General features: G+C 40.2%; 1 protein-coding gene across 1 annotated transcript; it reads left to right on the top strand.

Annotated features, from left to right (window-relative positions):
• Nucleotides 1-838: 838 nt before the first annotated feature.
• On the top strand, nt 839-21,226 carry zgc:100829 (uncharacterized protein LOC445149 homolog). The gene is made up of 8 exons (XM_057360695.1): nt 839-1,133; nt 2,154-2,474; nt 7,087-7,234; nt 7,352-7,469; nt 9,250-9,291; nt 9,475-9,516; nt 13,281-13,512; nt 20,305-21,226. Exons 2-8 carry the CDS (start codon nt 2,312-2,314, stop codon nt 20,532-20,534), a joined length of 975 nt encoding a protein of 324 aa, XP_057216678.1. The 5' UTR covers nt 839-1,133; nt 2,154-2,311; the 3' UTR covers nt 20,535-21,226.
• The last annotated feature ends 1,206 nt before the right edge of the window (nt 21,227-22,432 follow it).

The following is a 22,432-nucleotide window of genomic DNA, read 5'->3' as shown; positions in this document are numbered from 1 at the left end:
TTAAAAATCTAAAACCAAAAACTGTGGAGTAAGCTCAGCCGGCATCTGTCAGATATGAATGATATAGATCTTTCTTGTTCAGGCATAAACACTAGTCTTAACTGTGTTTGTAGTAACAGAAAAATGAGTAAAAAAGAGAGAGTAAACACATAAAGTACAAATTTAAAGTAAAATAATAAAGATCAATACAAGAAATAGTAAAATCTACAGCGGCTGACAGTATGTTGGATGTGACTGGAAATTGTGTGCAAATTAAAACAAATAATTGTCACACATATAATTACATCACTATAGTTGTTAAACACATCCAAACCCATTAAAACAAATAATTTAGTAATAACGGGTCGAAGAGTATTTCTTGCACTTGTGCGACCCCTGGTGGGTTGATTAAAATAAAGCACCTAAAGTATGTTTAGAAGTCCACTGTGTTCGCCTGTAATGGTGCCAGGTCTCTTAACATTATAAATCAAAATTATAATACAGTTAAATCACGCAACCTGTTATCTACATCAATCCAGTGTCTTAATCTCAATCATGAAAAGTTGACATAAATTACTTAACAATGTATAAACAGGGAAGTTTTGCAGATATACTAAGTAGTTTAATCAAAGTGAAATTTCAAGTAATAGAGAAGTTCAATATTCTCCAGAAAATCACAGATTTGTGTCATCATTTATGCACTAATGGAGAACAGGCTTACATAAACATCTGCTGATCCTCAGAAAACGCCCTCTCGCCCATTTTATGTGGTTTGCTAAAGAGTGATTAAGTTCTGTCATTTTTTGTGTGCTACAGCGGCCCCTCCTCCTCAGTTTCAAACTCTTTCTCTCTCTCTCCTTCCTCTGTCTTTGTCAAACAGGATGCTGCTACTTTATTTACTGTGCCAGCAGCTGAGGTCTGCTTCCTGAGTTTTCGTCCAACCTAAGGTAGTTACACGAGCAGAAAGGAAGCGTGTGTTTGTGTGAAGGCGAGCGAGGGACAGCGTGTAATGCAAATTTGTTAGAAATAGGAAAAGAAAAGAGAGAGAGTGTGGAATGTTGTGATGTCACCAGCTAAGTCATACACGAAGCCAAGAAGGACACACAAGCACTCACTTTCCCTCTAAGTGTGCTGTGGAACGTCCGAACCCAGCTGTGAGTACGACTTTACATTTAAGTCTTTTTCTTCTCTTTCCAACTTTCCTTTGTATTTTGTTATCTCTCGTGATTTAGGCTGCGTTTAAGACATTAAATATGAAGGCACGGAGACATTGCTTGTCCTGTCGTGTTTGTACAGTATTGTGGAAGCTGTAACTTTAAGCGTTACGGTTGTGAGCGTGTTATCTCAGCCTCTGTCTGCTGTCTTTTTTAAAAAGGTTGTGGCATGCTAGTTCAATAGTGGGACCATGTTAATATAGAAGAAGGGGGCAGCTGCTGATGAAAGAAGCACACCCCATTTCTGAGGAATCCCCTGTTCAGGCCCAAAATGCAGAGGACCTGTGTGCTTGAGTAGAGGAAAATCTTAAAGAGACAGTTCACCCAAAAATGCAAATGATGTTATTATATATTTAGCTCATGTTGTTTCAATGTTGTATGACTTTCGTTTTTGCATAGACAAAGAATTATGAGATGTTTGGCAGAATATTCAAGCTTTTTTTAGGGGTGGGATTCGTTTGGTAACTTACAATTCGAATCGAACCGATTCTTAGAGCTAAGATTCGATTCAGAATCGATTCTTAACGTGCTAATTAGCATATTGTTTTGATGTCATTGTGTCGCTTTTGCTTTCAGTGTCATTACTTTAGTCTTTTAGCAATATTTTTTATTTGTCCCATGCAGCGCATCGATTTTGGGAAATTTGTGAATTGATTCAGAATTGTTAGAAAATTGAATCATGATTAATATGCGGGTCCTTTTTGAGACCAGAAAGAGGACATCATTCACTTCTATTGTATGGGAAAGAGGCTTGGAATGACATAAGAGTGAGTAAATGATGAGTCTTACTCTATTTTACTCTCCTGTAACAAAGAAAGAAACCGCAAGAGTCAGCGGGACTTTTATTAACATACTTTTCACATAACGCTCCAAAAACAGCACAGGAAGGCGCAAGTAAACAAACTATAAAAAACGTGCAGATTGTTTCCAGATGTTGTACTCTGTCATTTCTCCTGACAGCGTGTCCTGCGCATGGCTGCTGATCGGTGAGGAGAGCTTGTATGTGGTAAAGGAACATCGCAGCAGTGGATTCGAGGACCAGGCTGTGCTTCGTCATCATTTCCATCATCCTCATTTTCAAGGCTCAGAATATATAAAGGAGTACCACATCCACGGCCATGCTACAGCAGATCTTGAAGGACATGTACATCGACCCCGATGTGCTGGACGCACTGAACGATGAGCAGAAGAAGACGCTCTTCCTGAAGATGCGCGAGGAGCAGGTGCGACGCTGGAAGGAGCGTGAGGAAAGGGAACCGCTCAAACCCAAACCAAAAACAGGTGGGTCATGGGTTTATCGAACATCAAAGATATAGGATTCGAAGGGTTTGTTATACGTATGTTCCCCTGGTTCCATAATATGTCTTGTTTGAAGAGGAATCGGAAGCTGTTTTTGGATCTCAAATCATCACACAACAGCCAACTGATGTGTGAGTTTTGTAGATGTAGTTTAGATTTGTGATTTCTAAATTCTTAATTTACGTAATATAAAGTACAGTTTAGTCATACTTCCTGTCTAGTGCTGAGTAAGAGCATATTATTCATTAGTCATCATTTAGGACATTTTCTCAAGAGACACGGTTTACTTTGCGGTAGAGTCTCATTGAAATTTAAAGGAACAGTTCACTCAAAAATGAAAATTCTTTCATGAATTACCCTCAAGTTGTTCCAAAGCTGTATACATTTCTTTGTTCGGTTAAACACAAAGAAATATATTTGGAAAAATTTTAGCAACTGACATTTTTTGGACCTCATTGACTACCATAGTAGGAAAAATTATTGCCAATTTTTTTGTTCTGTTTCCCTTAAGGTCTTGGTGATGAGAGGTCATCAGAAATTCTTGAGCTTTAAAAGTAGGATTACTACCATACCCTCCCCCCAAAAACTGTAAACAAAATACCATGCAAGTCTGTTCTTGTTCCCCTTTGCCGGCTTGAAATGACTCAATATGGTCAGAATCTTAATGTGGTACATGACTCAGTTAAGGCAGAATAGCTCAGCTGATAGCAAACTATCCACCACTGCTAAACATATCATGTGTTGCTACACACATAGAGAGTCTCGTGATACTAGAAGAAGCTCTTAGGGACAGACTCTGATGGTTGGTTCCATAAAACGTGCTTCGGCACACTTGTAGATGAGATCTGATTTATAGATGTTACCACTACGAATGTGTATCACTGACCATACGCTGAGGCTTTAAGTTTTCAGATTCCATCAAAAGAGCAATAAAATGGGTTTTTCTCAGTTCTGCCCCTTCTTAACGCACAAGCTTCCGCGAGCGGGACAACTGTCTGAAAAGGGAGGAGCAAACAGCTGAGATATGAGAGGAATGAGATCGAGGTTTCTGTAAAACAGCACAAGACATGGAGGAAACGTAAACATGCATGAAAATGAATCTTTATGTTGTTGAGCTGAAGCTACACCCATTCACGCATTTACACTAGTTGGACGTACAGAGGGCTTGTGGAATCTAACGTATCTGCATTGTTACTGGAAAAACCTGATATTTCATAGACTTGTTGAAAACGGTATGGCATAGAACATAAATGGCTATTTTTGTTGTCATCCACAGCTGGTGAGGTAAAATATAAGTGAATTCGGGTAAATAACGAATAAATCGTACATGTGTCCTATGGCAGTGATTCTCAGACTTTTTCGTTGTAAGCCCCCCTTTGTGTGGAATGCATCGCTTTGCATCTCCCTCCCCAAATTTATTATCTTAAATTTAAGACTTATTATCTTCTAGATTTCATAAAATGCCTCAAAATCTGTGGTGCCCCTGGATCCATCTTGGGGCCCCCAGTTTGAGAACCACTGACCTGTGGTGTGACAGCAAAATTTCGAAAACAAACTGTTAATATTACATTATATATACATATATTTGTCTATAGCATAAGAGAGGGTTATTTTCATTGTCAGTTTTTTTTTCTAAATTCTTGCTGTCGCACCATAGGATAAATTTGCATATTAGTCTGTCAACCGGCCATTTACATATTTGCATTCTCTAAGTTCAGACTTTTGGTTTAGCACGGATGTGCACCGGTAAATAATGAACAGACCGCTGAAAGGTTAATTTGGCTGGACACGTTCATAACTCCAGGAGGAAGTCTTCTTGAGCCATTAACAAAGCGGTTATTATCATGTCCCTGAGCGTCAGACCTCAGAGGAGAACAGAAAGCTCTCTGTCTGTTTCAGACAACTGCAGCTGTTCCTGCAGGTCAGTGCTTTCCTCACACATACCGACACAACACGCTCAAGATCAACAGACATTATTCACAGAGAAAATGATCAAAATCAAGAGTAATACAGAAGGAGTCTCAGAAGATAGACTGACCGCTGCATTAAGTGAGTTGGCTGCGCGAGACAGTGGAAAGAGTTTTGTTACTGACCCAGTTTTCAGAGCAAGACAGGAAACGTCAGGCAGGCCAAGTTTCACTCAAACAGATGACTGCCAGCAAAGCAGGAAGTATAGAGGAAACTCAGACGATCAGAAGACACTGAGACGGAAGAGACACAGAGATTGTAGATTTGAATAGCAACAGATGTGAACCATTTTGTGATGATGTGTCGATGTGTTTGTTATTGAATGGTTTTATCCTAGCTAACAGGGAACGTTATCAGAACTGTGGCTAACGTTCTCTCAACATTTTAACAATGTTGCAGTAACTTGAAAGAGCATTTTATTAACATTTTATATTGTTGCTAAACGTTATAAACATTGATATAAAAATGTTCTTTTTATGTTGTTAGTGGACATTTAAGACATTCAGAAATGATGACATAAACATAACTTTTAGGGATAGTTCATCCAGAAATAAACATTCCATCATTTAGTCACCCTCATGTCAAGAGGATATTTGTAAAAATGTCTCTGTGGTTAATAAACAACTGCCCTTGTATTATTTCTGAAATGCTGCACATTTCTTTGTCAAATAAAAGTATATTTTATGTCAAATAACAAAACTAAACTGCAATTTTAAAACACATTCCAAGTCAAATATAAAATAACTAATACAAAAGTCTCTTTTAATACACACAAACTAAGACTTTGTTTTCTTGGATTTTTTTACACTTAAGAAGTGTCAGCGTTTTGAGTTTGAGTTTGCTGTAACACAGCAGCCCCTGCTGTTTAAAACATGTATTGCGATTCATTTAACGTCTCAACCGACTTAAATCGTCACATAGGATAATCGATTTTCGACCAAATGGCAATGTTAACAAAACGTTCTTGGAACATATTTGTTGGGTGGGATCAGTTTTGTAACACAACTTTGTAAAAATATTTTTTTTGTGATTATGATTGTTATGTCTACAAAGGTGTCCAAGCACTGAGAGCAAGCGATGTTTATCGTTTTAAAAGCATTCATTAAACATAATAGATGCAGTCCCTTCATGTGACAACTGCAGTGAGAAAAAACAGCTGAACTTTCACACAGACGTCTTAGTAAATGTGTTCAGTTAATGAAATAAACCCATTTACAGAGGCAGTGCTGTGGTGCATGACATTAACATTATAACTTTCCAGAGATGTTATCACACTGGCTCACAGATATATGTCCTCCATTAAATGCTGTTTTGTCGTTGTCATCTCATTTAATGGCCATTGTAATAGTACAACATTTCGGCATTCAATGTATTAAAGGGATAGTTCACCCAAAAAGGACAATTCTGTCTTCATTTACTCACCTTCGAGTTGTTCCAAATCTGTATACATTTATTTGTTCTGTTCAACACAGAGAAAGATATTTGGAAGAATGCTTGTAACCAAACAGATCTTGCCCCCAGGCATTTACTCCCATAGTAGGAAAAATACTTTATCTTTTTTTTTGTTCCGTCTTTTTTTTGTTCTGTTGAACACAAAAGAAGACATTTTGAAGAATGTAGGACAGCAAACAGTTCTGGGGCACTTTTGACTGTAGTATTTTTTCCTATGGTAGTCAATTGGGGGCAAAATCGGCAAAACGTCTGGTTATAAGCATTCTTCCAAATATCTTTCTCTGTGTTCATCAGAACAAATAAATGTATACAGATTTGGAACAATTTGAAGGATTTTTGGATGAAGTATCCCTTTAAAGCTAATGTAGCAGTAGCATACAGGCCCTGAGTCATTTTAAGGCATCATGAGGCAGTGGTTATTAAATGGAATAAAATGGGGAATAAAATGAACAAAAATGTATTTATTAATCTCAGAATAACACGTTAGGTTAGGCTAAGACATTTGAAATGCCAACAAAAAAATAAAACGATGTAATTGTTTTTTGTAACTAACTGTCTCTTTGGTGTGACTTGTGGCTTTTGTTTTGACTGGTATCAGGCTTGTGTCAGTCAAGTTCTTCAACTGGAATGTTCTTTTACAAGAAGAACCAGTTCATCACGAGAGGCTTTTCCTTATTTTCTGGCAAACGTTTTATAGTAACGTCTCTTTAAACAACCTTCACATGTGTCATACCATTCATTACCTCTGAATTCAGCTTCCATTTGGCCTTTTATGCACATAAGTTCATTTTTTTTCAAGTGTCTTAAATCCTGTAGAAACCACCAACAGTTTTCTGAAGAAACAGGGAATAGGTTTTTATAATTCATCCACTCTCATGTCCAACCTGTACAATTTAACCCACAAGTATGTGGGTTATGCAAATTCAACACAATCTCACAGGAATTCATAACTACTTTACAGCTAATTTGTATGAATTCGTACAATCTTATTTGTACGTTTTAGTATGATTTGATTTTACGCCAGTAACTAAGTTTAGGGGTGGGGTTAGTGGACGGGCGTTATGCTTTTCTCTTTTAATCATACTTTTTTGTACGATTCAAATTAGACACCTCGTAAAATTGTTACGAATTCCTGAAAAATGAGCTTGAAGTCATTCTTCATCTCTCTTTGCAGCGCGTGGCAAAAGCGTGAGCTGGCTGCTGGGTCGAGATGGAGACGTGCATTTCGCTGTCATCGGGGAGGTGGATGAGCTTAAGTCCCCAAAGATCATCTACTCGGGGTTCGCCGAGATAAAAACAACCAGCGTCCTTCACAATTCACAGTATGGCTGCATGTTTAGGAATTAAAGCAACTTCTGAAGACGTCTGAAGGGCGTCGAACCGTTCGTTCTTTTAGGACTGATCAATGATGTTCTTGTGTTTATTGTCTTGTATTCTAGCAACCACCCCAAAGCTGTAAAAAGCAACTTGGCGAACCGACCGTCAGCAGAACCTGTACGATCAGGCCGGGAAAACCTTCCTCCCAAAGACCATTCAGGAGTTGAGCTAAACTTTAAGGTGTGTGTTCGTGTATACATGTATGTACTCGTTTACCCAAACTTGATTCTTAAACTTGTGCCGGTGCGTATCAGTTCGTTCGTGCGTGCGTGTGTGCGTGCGTGCGTGCGTGTGTGTGTAGGTGACCTTCCTGCTAGTGTCATTAATCTCGGACACAGCCGAGGGGCAGCGAGACGGACTTTCTCCACAGGGAGAGTCATCGTTCAACAGCCAAATAAATCACAACCTCCATCTCTCCCTCTTTTCGCACTTTCCTTTCCCCTTTCCTTCCTTTCTCCTCTGTTATTCCTTTTCATCCTTTAAAGAACACCCCTCCCACTACCACCCACCTCTCCATCTCTCAGGCGCGATCTCTCGGTTCTTTGTGCTCGTGTATCAATATGTCTGTTTTAGGGCTGTTCAATGATTAATCGCGATTCATCGCATCCAGAATAAAAGTTTTACATAATATATGTCTGCATACTTATTTTGTATTTGTAAACACATACATATATATATATATATATATTTAGAATATATCTGCATGTATATATTAACATTTCTATATAATTTAAATTCTATATAAACATTCATTTTTATATTTTTCTTAAATATATACATGTGTAAATATTAATATATGCATGCAGATATGTCCTAAATATATACATGTATGTGTACGTGATTATAAAAACAAAGTAATTATGCGTAGACGTATGTTATGTAAACACAAACTTTTATTCTGCATGCAATTAATCGTGATTAATCGTTGAACACACGTCCGCATGTGGCCAAAGATACTCCAGGCTTATGCAGCGTAACACAGTTTTTTAACCAATCGAGATTTGAGATCATTTTTGGTCCACGCTACTCTGAAAACCAAAACGGAGCTGCGTGTGAAGGTGTTGTCTTTGTTTACATGTTTATGCTACACGGTTAAACTAGGAACACATAGTTTGTGCTGAAAAGTTAGTTTAGTTCGTAAAAATGCACGTAGTTGTTTGTGTTTGTGACTAGTTCTGCTGGTTTTAACAGGATTTTGTGATGCTTCACCAGAACGCATTGTTTCATTGTTTCCTTACTGAACTTAAGGAATTTGTCATATAACACCCAATGTTTCTCAGCTTGAGAACGATTCACCATCATTCTTTCTGAGCTTCGTCCATATTTGATGTTTAATATACATCGGGAGTGAGATTTTTTTGTCCACAGAGTTTCTATGGATGCTGCAGATTCAGAAATGGAAACCAAGCTATCGACAGGTTCCTGTCGCGGTTGCAGCTGGTTAGAACATGTTGTAATGCTATAGTGATGTCATCCTTAATTAGTGCGCGTGGGTGTGTTTTACTGTACATCAGACTCTGTGCGTGTGCTATGTGTTTAAGATTCTCTACACAGGTTTTACACTGGATGTGTGAGGGGGAGATCTACTCACCTTCTTCTTTCTTGTTAAACTAAGGTGGAGGGTGGGGGGGTTGGACTAGAGTTTCCATGGCAACACCTTGCGCAGCGAGCGCACTCCAGGGAAGATGTGCTGGCCAGTATTACCAGACTATGATCTTTCACTTGTTAAACACAAACATACGTCCTTCAACCTCAGCACATGTGACTCACTGCCACAAGTTAAGAACTGTGGGATAGTCACAGAAACTCCAGACCAAGCCCATTTGAAGTTGACAAGCTAATGATTTTCATATAAACATTTGTCATAATTATATATCAGATGTTATACAGATGCTATGTTTGTTAGAGAGGGAATAGTCCGTTTTGTCCAGTACTAAAGTCTTGACTTTTGTTTTCACAGGAGAACATTGACAAAGAGTTAAGGACTCTGGCGCCCCCACAGGTGTGTTTTGATACTGCAGCAGGCATGATCAGCAATGGATGAGATGTTTTGTTACAGAATACCTTTAAACCTGTACAGCTGTGGTGTAGTCACGAGGGGTCATATCTGGACCCCACACATTTCTGATTACATTTAGAATGCTTTTATATGTCATATTTTTAAATGGATTCTCCTAATGCTTAGGTGCCAGTAGATGAAGAGATGCCACCTTCACCTGTAGAATATGTGAGTAATGTGTTTTGTTCAGCTTAATATGATTAATATGTTGTTTGTTAAAGACACAAACCCTTACAAAATGTATCACAATATTATATTTAAAACATGGAATTTGTATTATAGTATAGTACAGCATTTTATAATGATGCACTTTTAATTGATTTTGTTCAATAGTTTGAAAATGAAAATAACTATAAATTGGCCTCAATACTACATGCTACCTGGTGCATGTGACAGCCAGAAAGCATCGTGTTATATAATGTTTTTTTCATAGAATAGAAATGAAAAGCTCATGTCATGAGTATGTATGTGATAAATCCATTTTTCACACGTGTAGTGCATTATGTGATTATGTTGTATTATATCTTATATATTTGCTGGCATCACTAGCAACATTTTTATATGCAATTGGTGCCCTGTAGCTTTTGATGAGTCCATTAAAATATATATCAACATGCTTGAAAAGATATATCTTCTTACAGGTTTTGTACACACTCTCCATGAACAAGGCTTACGTTAGTGTGTTCTTCATTTTGACTTATTGATCAATTTTAGAGAAACTTTTAAAACTATACTGTAAAAAAACAACTTGGATTTGTGAGGGTTATTTGTGCAAGTTTAGCACACAGTTTTTTTTTAAAGTAAATTTTAACTCATTTAAACTGGAGTAAAATTTACTTTAAAAAACTGTGTGAAAAAAACGTTACAAAAAAATTGTACGTAACATTTACTTAAAAATACTGAGTGCAAAACCTGCGCAAATAAACACAAAAGAAGTAAATGTGGAATTATTGAGGATATTTTTAATTGCCTACGGTAACAATATTGTGCAAATTAATTACCGCAATAAACTATGTTTTGCATAACGGGACAAGTGTAGTCCTGAGCTCTGGCAGTGAATCGACATTTTTCATATTCACGAGCTCATTGGGCTGATGTGACCAGAGGCTGCTGGAAAGTCCCTGGATCTTCCACCACCGTTCACTGACAGCAATGCCATTAACACTGACCGTATCAGCGTATTTCTCTTGTCTTTCTGCAATGGGCTTCAAAAGTCTGAAAAAGTCATAACATATAAAGTTATGCACGACATGGAGGTCAGTTATCAGATGTCAACTATTTTGTACAAAAGGTCAGCTTTCATTGCTTCCATCGAGGCATACAGAATGCCATTTGGAACGTTCTTGAGTCATGCTGGGATAACATGGATCATCAGGTTTTGCATAAACTTGTGGAATTCATCGCCGCTCTAGTGTACTGGGGTCATTTAAAGAGAGAGTTCACCCCAAAATTCTTTCAATTACACACCCACATGTTTCTTTCTTCCGCAGAACACAAAAGAAGATATTTTGAAGAATGTTGGTAACCGAACAACATTGGTCCCCATTGACTTCCATTGTATGGAGACAAAACCACATTTCTCAAAATATCTTATTTTGTTTTACAGAAAAAAGAGTCGTATACAGGTTTTGAACCACATGAGGAAGAATAAATGATGACTTTTGCTGTGTTTGCCTTGTCACCAGTCTAATAGTGCCAATAAAAATGGGTCGGCATGTTCGACTCAGTCTCGTTCATATTACAGTATTCACAGGATTGGCCGCGGTGTGGACACCGTGTCAGTGTAAAGGAATGGCCTCCTCTGAGTGTTGGTGGTCTCTTCTGGTGCTCAGCTCCGAGTGGAAGGGAGGGGTCGGGGTCAGAGCGGCAGTTCTTGTGCTCTCATCTTGAGATCGTTTTACCCTCAGCTGTCGCTCTGTGCAACACAGATCACACCTGTTTCAGTGCCTTGACCCCAACAGCTGAGCACAGCACACAACACTTTAATCACGCTGTTAAACGAGTATTCGTGCATGTACATTAATCGTGACGGCAGCATTTTGACAATATATCTTTTTGGTCTCAGTATAGATGGTTTCATCAGATGCACACGCCTGGCCCGAAGTTAACTTCCGGTCTTTGTTTGTTAAGCGGTCTGGCTAGTGGCTAATAATATAACTTTATATTTTATTTGAATTACAATAATATTCATTTATGTGAATATTTTCTTGTATATTAATTGTTGTAAACTTGTTCAATGGGTCAAGTAACGGTTCTTCTACTAGTAACCCAAAATATTACTGGCTAGACATACTTTTAACTTACTAGGTAATACTTTACATGTTTTTTCTTTTGCTTGTTGTCAGAAATAATCTGCAGAGCTCTGTTCTTTGCGGATGTGTACCAGAAGTTACGTTTGGGTCACAAAAGCGTGCATGGCCAGTAACATTCGCTTGTGATGTTGCTTTGAAAGTGTCGGTAGTCCCTATGCAGTACATTCGAAGTTGTTGCTAGGGGGTTATTTCAGAAGAGCCCACCCCCTTTATATTCTGGTCCTTCTTTACATGTGGCTCAGGTTTATAGATAAGACCAAGTAAGTACCTACTTACTAATGCTAATATTCTGCAAATCTGATCGGACCCCTCTGGGTCATGTTACGCCCCCCAAACCCCCCCCCTCCCCACTGGAAAACCGTATTACATAATGTACAAAGTATATTTTAGTATAAAGGTGTTTTTAAGCTGCTAGAGAGGGTAGCGCTCTCAGTGTGTGTCCTATAAGTTGCAGAGCTGGAAGGCAGACAAGGGTGTGTGCGTTCTGCAGGTGGACCTGAGAGAGCCCGGGGGCTGATTTGGGTCTCTGCGTTCCTCAAGAGCAGATGGTTGATAAAGTTGATTTGGGAATTAAAACGGGTGAGACAACGTGCCTGTCAGTCACAGATGGATAGGATTGTGGGACTATCCCCTGGGGTTTGGGCAAGGACCTCTTGTTTCTGATTTCTTCCTAGTTCTCTCTCTTCCTGTTTTACACACACATACACATCATTTCTCCCTTTTTCCCCCAGAAGCCCCTGGCAGGGCAAGTCATAGCACACAACACATTTCTATTCTGTCTTAATACTGCATGTATTGATGAGGGGGGTATTTTTTATATGTGTTCATCAGAGTGAAAAAGAGAGTTTCAGGGCATTTTTCATCAACTGTTTATGACGTAAACGAAGGATTAAAAGTTACTTAAAGGCTATTTTTCAAATGAATGAGTTTAATTTCTTAAAGGAAAGAAATGTAAAGTTAAAAGCCTGAAGGCATCTTGGCTTCATCTTAAGTCTGTAATGCAGAAAACGGTTTTGTTTTCTGTTGTCTTGAATGTAAAATAATTTTAATACCTTCCTGTGGCTCAGTGGTTAGAGCATGGCACTAGCAATGCCAAGGTCATGGGTTCGATCCCAGGGGATTGCATATAGTCAGAAACAAATGTATAATACAATGCAATGTAAGTCGCTTCGGATAAAAGCATCTGCCAAATGCATAAATACAAAAAAAAGACAATACCATGGAAGTTAAATAGATCTTACAGCATTACACCAAAAATCTATATTTTTACATTTAATTTTCACATTAAAGGAATAATACACTCAAAAATGAAAATTCTGTCATGAATTACTCACCCTCTAGTTGTTCCAAACCTGTATACATTTCTTTGCAAAGAAAGATATTTTGAGGAATTTAGGAAAGCCAACAGTTCTGGGGAACCTTTGACTATAGCATTGCGAGGGTGGGTAGGCTAATTCATGACAGAATTAAAATTTTCGGGTGAATTATCCCTTTAATATTTAATTCCCACCCTTGCAATACCATAGTAAACCCATATTTCGCTTTGTCAGGACCTGCAGTTTGATACACAAATTGCAACTTTTACTTCTTAGTAAATGGTTTATTTTGTGTCTATGGCAGGTATCCCATCAGCCGCAGGAGAGCAGAGATAATGCTGAGTCAGGACAGTCGGAAAATGACACTGCAATCTTGTCCTCGATTTGCTATCGGCCCCACTTGAGATCTTGTCCCCTGACACCCTCGGCCCCCAGTAGCCTTGCCCATACTGACACAGAGGCCAGGACGACCAATCAGCTGCCTGATACATCTAGACTCCGTCCTCAAGACACCCCCAAACCACAGATCAACAGAGGTGAGGATCTGCTGTTTACATGACTCTAATGTTTCTTAGTCTGTGTGAAATGACAAATTCCTTGAAAAGGGTGAATTTACGCTTTTGTTGACATTGTCCTTGTAAATCACTTATGTCCCCTTACTTTTTACAATAAGACATCAGAATATTAACGGTGCAGTGAACTAGGACCACAATTTTAACCCGAGCTTTTGTTATATAAGAGGGAATTGTATTCAAGCGAACATCCTGTAAGTATTAGACCTGAAAACGTTATTGACACCAGGCTCAGCGAACGGCAGGTCCTGGAATGCACCTGTCATAGATAGGTTGAACACCGCCTCCACAGAAGAATATCAACGCCTACTTCTCGAGCCCCGCCCACTGGTTCGCACATGACAGTACTGAACACAAGCTGCACGGAAATAGAGCGAGTGTAAGCATCATGCCGTTAAAGATCGCAAAATATTGTGCAGTGCCTGTTTGTGGAAGAACACAGTCGCTTCATAACCATCCTTCGGATCCCGACAGTAGGAATGCGTGAAGTTCATTTTTAAAGACGTTCCCGCTCACGTGGGGAAAACATTGAGCGTTTGTTTGCTTCATTTCAACGCGGATTCCTTGATCAAGTCTTTGTGGAGAGACTAAAATTAAAAAGCAGTGCTGTGCCGTCAATATTGGATCCGATAGGAATGGCGCAGCAATCTTATGAGAGTAAAACATATTTGTACTATGCGTCACTATTGCTTCGTTAGAGATCGCTTGATATGCCCTGATAGTATCACCTGGGGACCTCTAGTCATTTGTAATAATTGTAATCGACATCTCTGTGATTTGGCGGGCTCATATATCATATTTTTATCCACCGTTTGCGAATAATTAAGGCTGTATTGAAGTCTTTTGTTATTATTTCTGGTGCTGGGTCATTTTGGCCGGGAGTCTACCGTTTGTTTATTTATCATGAAAACTATAACATTTCATACCCGCGATCACAGTGATCTTCTGTCCGGTTCGCGGGTCTTAAATGCTGACATGTACGGTCATATATCACTAAACACCATACAACTATAGGCTATATAAACTATACGCAAAACTTTGCCATCACATCCGGGAAATAAGTCCGTAAATTTGAGTAAAATCTCGTTACGTAACGTTACGTGTCTAACCAAATTCACAGAAGGCTCCAACTAAGTCAACTACGCAAGCTTCTATCCAATCATAGCAGTGGGCGTTCACTTCCAAGTCTTCTATGCGGCCCGCCCTTAAAAACCGAGCGTTTCTCCAGCCGGCCTCAAAACCAGGGTAGAAAATAGCCTATTACTTATTGATTTTGATGTTTTCGAATGTAAAAACCACACGAACGTCATAAGTAGACATCAGACAATAGTATAAAACAATAAAAACGGCCAGTTCACTACACCTTTAACAGACTATTTCGTTGTGTGCTGAACTCTTGATTGTACTTTTCTAGAAACATTTCAGTATACTGTATGTCAAACTGACTTTAATGCCAAGCCTTAACACTGGTTACCCGTGAACCATAATATACTGTATGTATCAGATAGAATGTACACTGCGTTCCAAATTATTATGCAAATGATATCTTTCTCTGGTTTTCCTAATTTGTCGATGCAAATGACAGTCAGTATAATTTTCAAGTAATCAACAGTTAGGGTACATTTGGAATTTTATTGAACAAACCTCCCACTGACAACAGTATTTATTTAAAAAATGAAAAACTCAAAATGCACTGTTCCAAATTATTATGCACAACAGAGTTTGAAAACATTTCATAGGTTGTAAAAAACTGAAAATGGTCATTTGTTGAATTTGCAGCATTAGGAGGTCATATTTACTGAAATCAAAAGCTATTTCAATCAAAAACATCCTAACAGGGCAAGTTACATGTTAACATAGGACCCCTTCTTTGATATCACCTTCACAATTCTTGCATCCATTGAACTTGTGAGTTTTTGGATAGTTTCTGATTGAATTTCTTTGCAGGATGTCAGAATAGCCTCCCAGAGCTGCTGTTTTGATGCTAACTGCCTCCCACCATCATAGATCTTTCGCTTGAGGATGCTCCAAAGGTTCTCAATAGGGTTGAGGTCAGGGGAGGATGGTGGCCACACCATGAGTTTCTCTCCTTTTATGCCCATAGCAGCCAATGACACAGAGGTATTCTTTGCAGCATGAGATGGTGCATTGTCATGCATGAAGATGATTTTGCTACGGAAGGCATGGTTCTTCTTTTTGTACCATGGAAGAAAGTGCTCAGTCAGAAACTCTACATACCTTGCAGAGTTCATTTTCACACCTTCAGGGACCCTAAAGGGGCCCACCAGCTGTCTCCCCATGATTCCAGCCCAAAACATGACTCCGCCACCTCCTTGCTGACGTCGCAGCCTTGTTGGGACATGGTGGCCATCCACCAACCATCCACTACTCCATCCATCTGGACCATCCAGGGTTGCACGGCACTCATCAGTAAACAAGACTGTTTGAAAATTAGTCTTCATGTATGTGTGGGCCCACTGCAACCGTTTCTGCTTGTGAGCATTGGTTAGGGGTGGCCGAATAGTAGGTTTATGCACAACTGCAAGCATCTGGAGGATCCTACACCTTGAGGTTTTCGGGACTCCAGAGGCACCAGCAGCTTCAAATACCTGTTTGCTGCTTTGCAATGGCATTTTTGCAGCTGCTCTCTTAATCCGATGAATTTGTCTGGAAGAAACCTTCCTCATTCTGCCTTTATCTGCACGAACCCTTCTGTGCTCTGAATCAGCCACAAATCTCTTCACAGTACGATGATCTCGCTTAAGTTTTCGTGAAATATCTAATGTTTTCATACCTTGTCCAAGACATTGCACTATTTGACGCTTTTCGGCAGCAGACAGATCCTTTTTCTTTCCCATATTGCTTGAAACCTGTGGCCTGCTTAATAATGTGGAACGTCCTTCTTAAGTAGTTTTCCTTTAATTGGGCTCACCTGGCAAACTACTTATCACAGGTGTCTGAGATTGATTTCAGTGATCCAAAGAGCACTGAGACACAATACCATCCATAAGTTTAATTGAACAATATAAAATTAAATGTTTACGACACTTAAATCCAATTTGCATAATAATTTGGAACGCAGTGTACAGTGAGTATTCTCATTTTTAATGAATTTTAAAATGTATTTTAATTATTTGTCTATTGGAAACTCATTGAACCATCCCCTCTGTCCTCAATAATAGTCCTGTCATCTCTCTACTGATGATATCTTGGACACATCTCTTGGGTATATTTCTCAACATGAGCATTTTTTCTTCACACTTCTATCACCTCAGCAGATGTTATGACTCATTCAAAAAGCCGAATGTGCGCCATCCAGTGTATATTATTAGAAATGATACTTAACTCACTGTCATTTCTCTTGACCCCCCCTGCTGGGCATATAGAAGAAGTGCAGCTTATAAACACTCCTACAGTAAATAACACTGAAATAATGACCTTGCTTGCCCCACCATATCTTGGGATAGGTCAGGTCATCGAGTTCAGTTTAATGTAGAATATGAGATTATGTGTAGTGTTGTTATTATTCTATTTATTTACTTAATATAAATTAAGTAAATTAAGTGTGTGCGTGTGCGTGTGTGCGTGTGCGTGTGTGTGCGTGCGTGTGTGTGTGTGTGTATATAGACTAGATCCATCTCAATAGTGTTATGGGATATTACATTTAGTTTTTTATATATATAATAGTTTATGCAGTGTATAGTCATGTTTAATGTTGTGGCACTTTGTTTTCCAAAACTCTTAATCCTGGTTACATTTCTGTCAAGTGTGAACAGATACACCTGGATGTGTGCCGTGTTTGTAAATAACTCGCATGAGCTTTTAACTTCATAGGTGTGGTTCAGAGCGCGTAAGTCACGGGAATGTGTAGCGTGCATGTTCATCCTGGCGTGTGCGTGAAAGCAGCAGCTTCCCACAACTGCTCGCTCTGTCTTTGCGTGCGTGTTTGTGTGTGTGCGTCTCTACTCTTCACCTTCAGAGGGAAGGACACGCATTCCAATGCTGCTTCCCGACTCTGGCCCTGGGCGACGCTCGGCCGGAGCTGATAAGTGACAGGGCCCCCAGCCTCCGCTCCGCTCAGATCCCCCTCCCCACCTCCCCCTGGCAGCCGTGACCCCCCCGCGGCCTGGCTCAGCGCACAGACGTGCCGCTCCGGAATTCTGCCCTCTGCCCCACTTCTGCCCCCCCACCCCACAGTTTCTCAGCGGTGGGGGAATTTAAAGAGATAGCGTGCTTTTCTCTGGCATGGGGTTGTCGGTGTAGCTCGACCCTCATCTCTGCTATCTGCATACGGTGACTGGAATAGAAAGTATCCCGTATACATCGTGCACATTCCCTTCTCACACTATTTCTGCGACGCGGCGTGAAAACTAAATTGCTCACATTATAACAAACATCCGTTGAGGTGCATCACGATGGATTTATGGGTTGATTTATGTAGACCACTCCAGCAACTTTTATTCGCCTTGTTTGTTTCAAATAATATATATATATAAAATTCTGTCTGTAATGTTCCTGGTAGTTTCTGTATAATAATCTGTATACACATTTTCAGCAATACACACATTACAACAATTGCATAATGAGTTAATCTTACTTTCCATTGAAAGTAAAGTTGGATACATAGCTATTTTTACATTTGACCAGCCTCTAGCTCACAGCTGATTGGTTCGTGTTAATGATCATTCTGAGGTGATACACGGCACCGTCGCGTTCAGTGCAGACAGACGCGTTGCGACTTGTTGTCAGGCGAAGCAGAGTGTGAGGCTGTGGTTTTGGCATTTAGTTCGCTGCGATCAGGTGCTTGCAGGCTTTGTCACAAGTGATTGCACGGATGAAGCTGGCGGGGGCAGTTTTGGCCTGGGAGCAGAGAGTTTGGTTTCAGCCGAGCTTTGGGGGGTGGCTGTGAGTCTCAGGTTCCGGAGGTCGAATTCTGGTGGAACGCTGAGGTTACGGGAGGATGAAAAACGGCAACACCGGCGAGCGACAGCGTCGTTACGCCGGTGTCAGCTAACAGCGGGTAGCGTGTGTGAAGACACAGTCACGGACACACACGCTAACACATATGTGTTGTGTTTGTAGGACACAGAACGGGCTACTAGTGGGGCGTGGAAAATGCGGTGGAACAAACAGCTTTAGATCATGAGTGTTACTCTGGGTGTGTGTGTGTGAGTGTGTGTGCGTAATAGTGCTGTGCACGCATGTGTGTCCGCCTCGGTCGCTGGAGCTTATCCAGGGTTTCCGTGGCGACCACACAACACAGTGAGACAATCAGTGGCAGGCCCACGCAGTGCGGCGAGAGGACATTAACACAGGAACCACAGGTCAGGGGCCAGGAAGGGAGAGAGTGAGAGCGAAAGGGAGGAAGAGAGAGGGGACAGATATGAAGAAGAGAGGGTTGGACACGAGAAGTAAGCAACCGAGAAGGTGAATCACATGAAATCTGTCTATTCATATTTCATCCCAAGCAAAGAACAAAAGAAAATGTACGAAATTATATTGTGTTTTACGGAATAGAAGCATATTTTAGGGCTATTTTTACAATTGAAGCTGCAATCCCTAAATTGTGACTCTCTATCGCCTTCTCTGTTTGAAACCTAAAATTGCAAGTTACTTTGATTGAAGTAAAAAAAGGTCAACCTGACATTTCTCCAATATCACGCCACACACCTTAACATACTGATTTTTGAACAAAAAAGTTACGGATTGAAGCTTTAAGCTTATTTTCATCCCAAAACTTTTGTTTTTTGGCATGTATTGACTATGGTAATATTTGTTGTACTGCCTTTAATTTATGCTGCTAAAAAAATCAATGGCCAACGGTAATGAGATTCTAATGAGAATCACCTTTGAGAATAATTGAAATGCCCTAAAACTCTCAATATTAAAATGTCAATGGCAATTTGTAATGCTTTTTTAAAGTACTGATCCCCAACGTGGGCTTTATTGTCTTGATACACAATACAAATGATTGTCTCCTTTACTTCTTTTAACTTTGGCGGTATAACATGTGACAACATGTTTTCATGGGATTCACAAAAGTTCACCGGAGGTCAAAGAGAAAAGACACGAAAACAAAAAAGATTAACAAGATCATAAAATGAGCCTGGTCTTCTTTAAAAGCACTCCGTGAGTGATTCAATACATTTAAAGTGACCGACCGCATATGTGTTTGGGCTGTGTGAGCGTGCATGAGAGAGAGTGTGTTTTTAACAAAAAGAGTTTGTGAGGGGCAAAATGTGTGTCATAGTTTGTGCGTGTAAAGGAGAAGGGGTAGGCTATATGTGTTTGCGAGAGAGTGCAGAAGAGAGCGAACGTACTCACACATCTGTGTCCCCTGGGGACTAGGCTAAAAATAAGCAGCTCCTCAAGCCTTCTGGTGTCTGAGCAGCGTCTGTCTGCTCTCTACCGCCATCCCTACGGCCCTCCTCTCCTCCTTCCATCCCTCCATCTCTCAATTACACACACGCGCCCTACACTTCTTACGCACCCATAACCGTGCACACACACACCAACTACACCCAGCTGCGTCCCTGCTCTACATCCTGCGCCGACGACCTCCGGTCTGGCAGCCTGCAGCGCTGGAAGAAAGAGCCAGGGACAGTGAAAAGAGATTTTAATAAAGCGTGTATAGAAGAGAGTGTTTAGTGAACATAAAAAGGGAGGGATAGAGGCGGGGGGATGTGAAATGTTTTGGAGTTGTTTCATGTACCATGTTTTTAACCGTCCTTGACTCAAAATTTCTCGTTATTGCAGGAAAAGATTTCAAAGTGGTCGCCGCCTCTAAACGGAAGTTTTCTATGGACGTGGGGTCCAAGATAAAAGAGGAAAGTTGTTTGGGGCGGGGCCGTGTGGCTCAACTCATGAAAACTTTTAGTGTGTCTGAGGAGTCAGCGCCCTCTCAAGCCACGCCCCGTGCCAACAAACCTCCGATTCCGGAAAAGCCTAGTCACTTGAGGCCACGCCCCTTACCCGCCCTCAGGTAAATGACTGGTCAAGTGAATGACCCCGCCCCTTTAGGACGCTGAAGGACACCCATCAAGAGGTCGTCTTAGCCTCTCTCAGGAACTATTATGCATTAGTTACCAAAGTAATGCAGCAGGGTAAAACATTTTTTGCAATTGTATTTGTTTTGTATTTTTGTATTGTTTATGCAGTGTAAGTAAGTTGTACAATTTTCAGCAGGAATGAAACATCAGTCATATTGCCACATCAATCTTTGGGCAATAGTGTTGTCCTGACTGTATCACAGCACTGAAATCATATTTTCGATTGTGTGTCTGTTTTTAAGGGTCGCATGAAATCTTGATAATCAGTATGAGATTGAGTTACTCAAAACTAGAAATGCTCCACACTTGACCAGACGTTTACTATAAGATCTCATCCAGTACAGTGTTAACCTGGCTCAGTTTGTCATTTTGCTCTTATAATAACATTTTCATCTTTTGTAATCCAGTCATTGGTCATGTGGCAGCAGTCACCTTTCATACGTTCTTCATGTATATTGTTTCTCACTGTCCCATTTGCTTGCACTTAATTCTGTATTTTGTTAACTTGTTTTCTGGAAGAGTTTATATAATTACGCTTGAAAGTCTCATCCACACGTTCAGGACAAGAGTGCAATATCGCCTCTGTAATAAAATGATCAAATCCCTTCAGGCTCTGGTAACAATTTTCTCCTCAGTGGCTTGACAAGCTTCAGACTGTGTTTATGTTCAACATGTGCACATGACAAGTGCTTAAACAGTAATCTGAGGTCAGTTCTTATAGTTGTGTCACTTCCTCTCTAATGCACATCTAATCATGGTATATGATGGGTTTCCTGTCATAAATGACAATGGATCACTCACAAAAGAGCTGACAGCAATTGCAAATCATATAGATGTAATCGGTGCATACGTCAGGAGCTTTGATAGCGGGTCTGTAATCTCTAACGTAAACTGTTCTCTCGGTTGCCCCCTGCTTGTTGATCACAATAAAACAGTGGTTGAGAAAGAAGGGTGGTCTTGAAGCCAGATAAGAAGCAATAAAAGTAACCGTTTATGACAAATAAATTGTTAGATAGTTATAAAAATACATTTATGATCATAATTAGTATGAGATGTGTATTATATCAATGTGTAATTGAATATTTTCAGTTATTTTTTCACCTTTAATGGGACATTGAGTTGACTTTATAATCTGAAAATGGGTGTAATTTAAAATACTATTTGCTATTGAAAATACTGTTTAGGTAATAGTAATGGCTGCTATGCCCCTGAATACCACAATTCTACAATATTCAGGAGTTACATGTTTTGTAGCATGTGCAGCAGTAAACTACATGTCTGTTTTTAATTGTGACATCATCATCTTTTTGTGTGTCATTGACCATGAATGCACATGCACGCAACAACTCGCAAATCCATCAAAAAACTGGTGCCCAGTACTGCAGAAGTGGCCGCAACAATAGCATTGGCTGTTCTCCGATGCACAGAGACGTCGGTGAGTTGTTTCCAGGCAAGTGTGGAAGGCCCATGGCAAACAATCCCCCCCACCCCCGAAAGCATGGCCGTCGCCGACAGGGCCCTCAGATGAGGGATAAAAAGGGCCGTTGTTGCCGCTGCATCGGAGGGAAGATGTGACCGATGCTTCTGTTTTTCCTCTCCCTGCCTCTATCTCCTAACGCCACAGAATGAAGGCAAAAAGAAGAATAAAGAAATACAGGGAAGGAAGCAAAGCGTGGCGTTAAAGGGAGAGTACTCCTCCCCCTTGTTCTTCCCCAAAGGAGCATGTAGAGGAGAGGAAAACGAGGAAAAAAGGAGAGAGAGTCCTGGGCCATGTGATAGGGAGAGCATGTGGGCACGGCTCGGCCCCCAGGCAGAAGGTACTGGGGTCTGCTGCA

This window comes from Triplophysa rosa, linkage group LG19, assembly GCF_024868665.1.
Source record: "Triplophysa rosa linkage group LG19, Trosa_1v2, whole genome shotgun sequence".
In the NCBI taxonomy this organism is placed as follows: Eukaryota; Metazoa; Chordata; class Actinopteri; order Cypriniformes; family Nemacheilidae; genus Triplophysa; species Triplophysa rosa.
The sequence above is the reverse complement of the archived record's forward strand: the minus strand, read 5'-3'. Positions and strand labels throughout refer to the sequence as shown.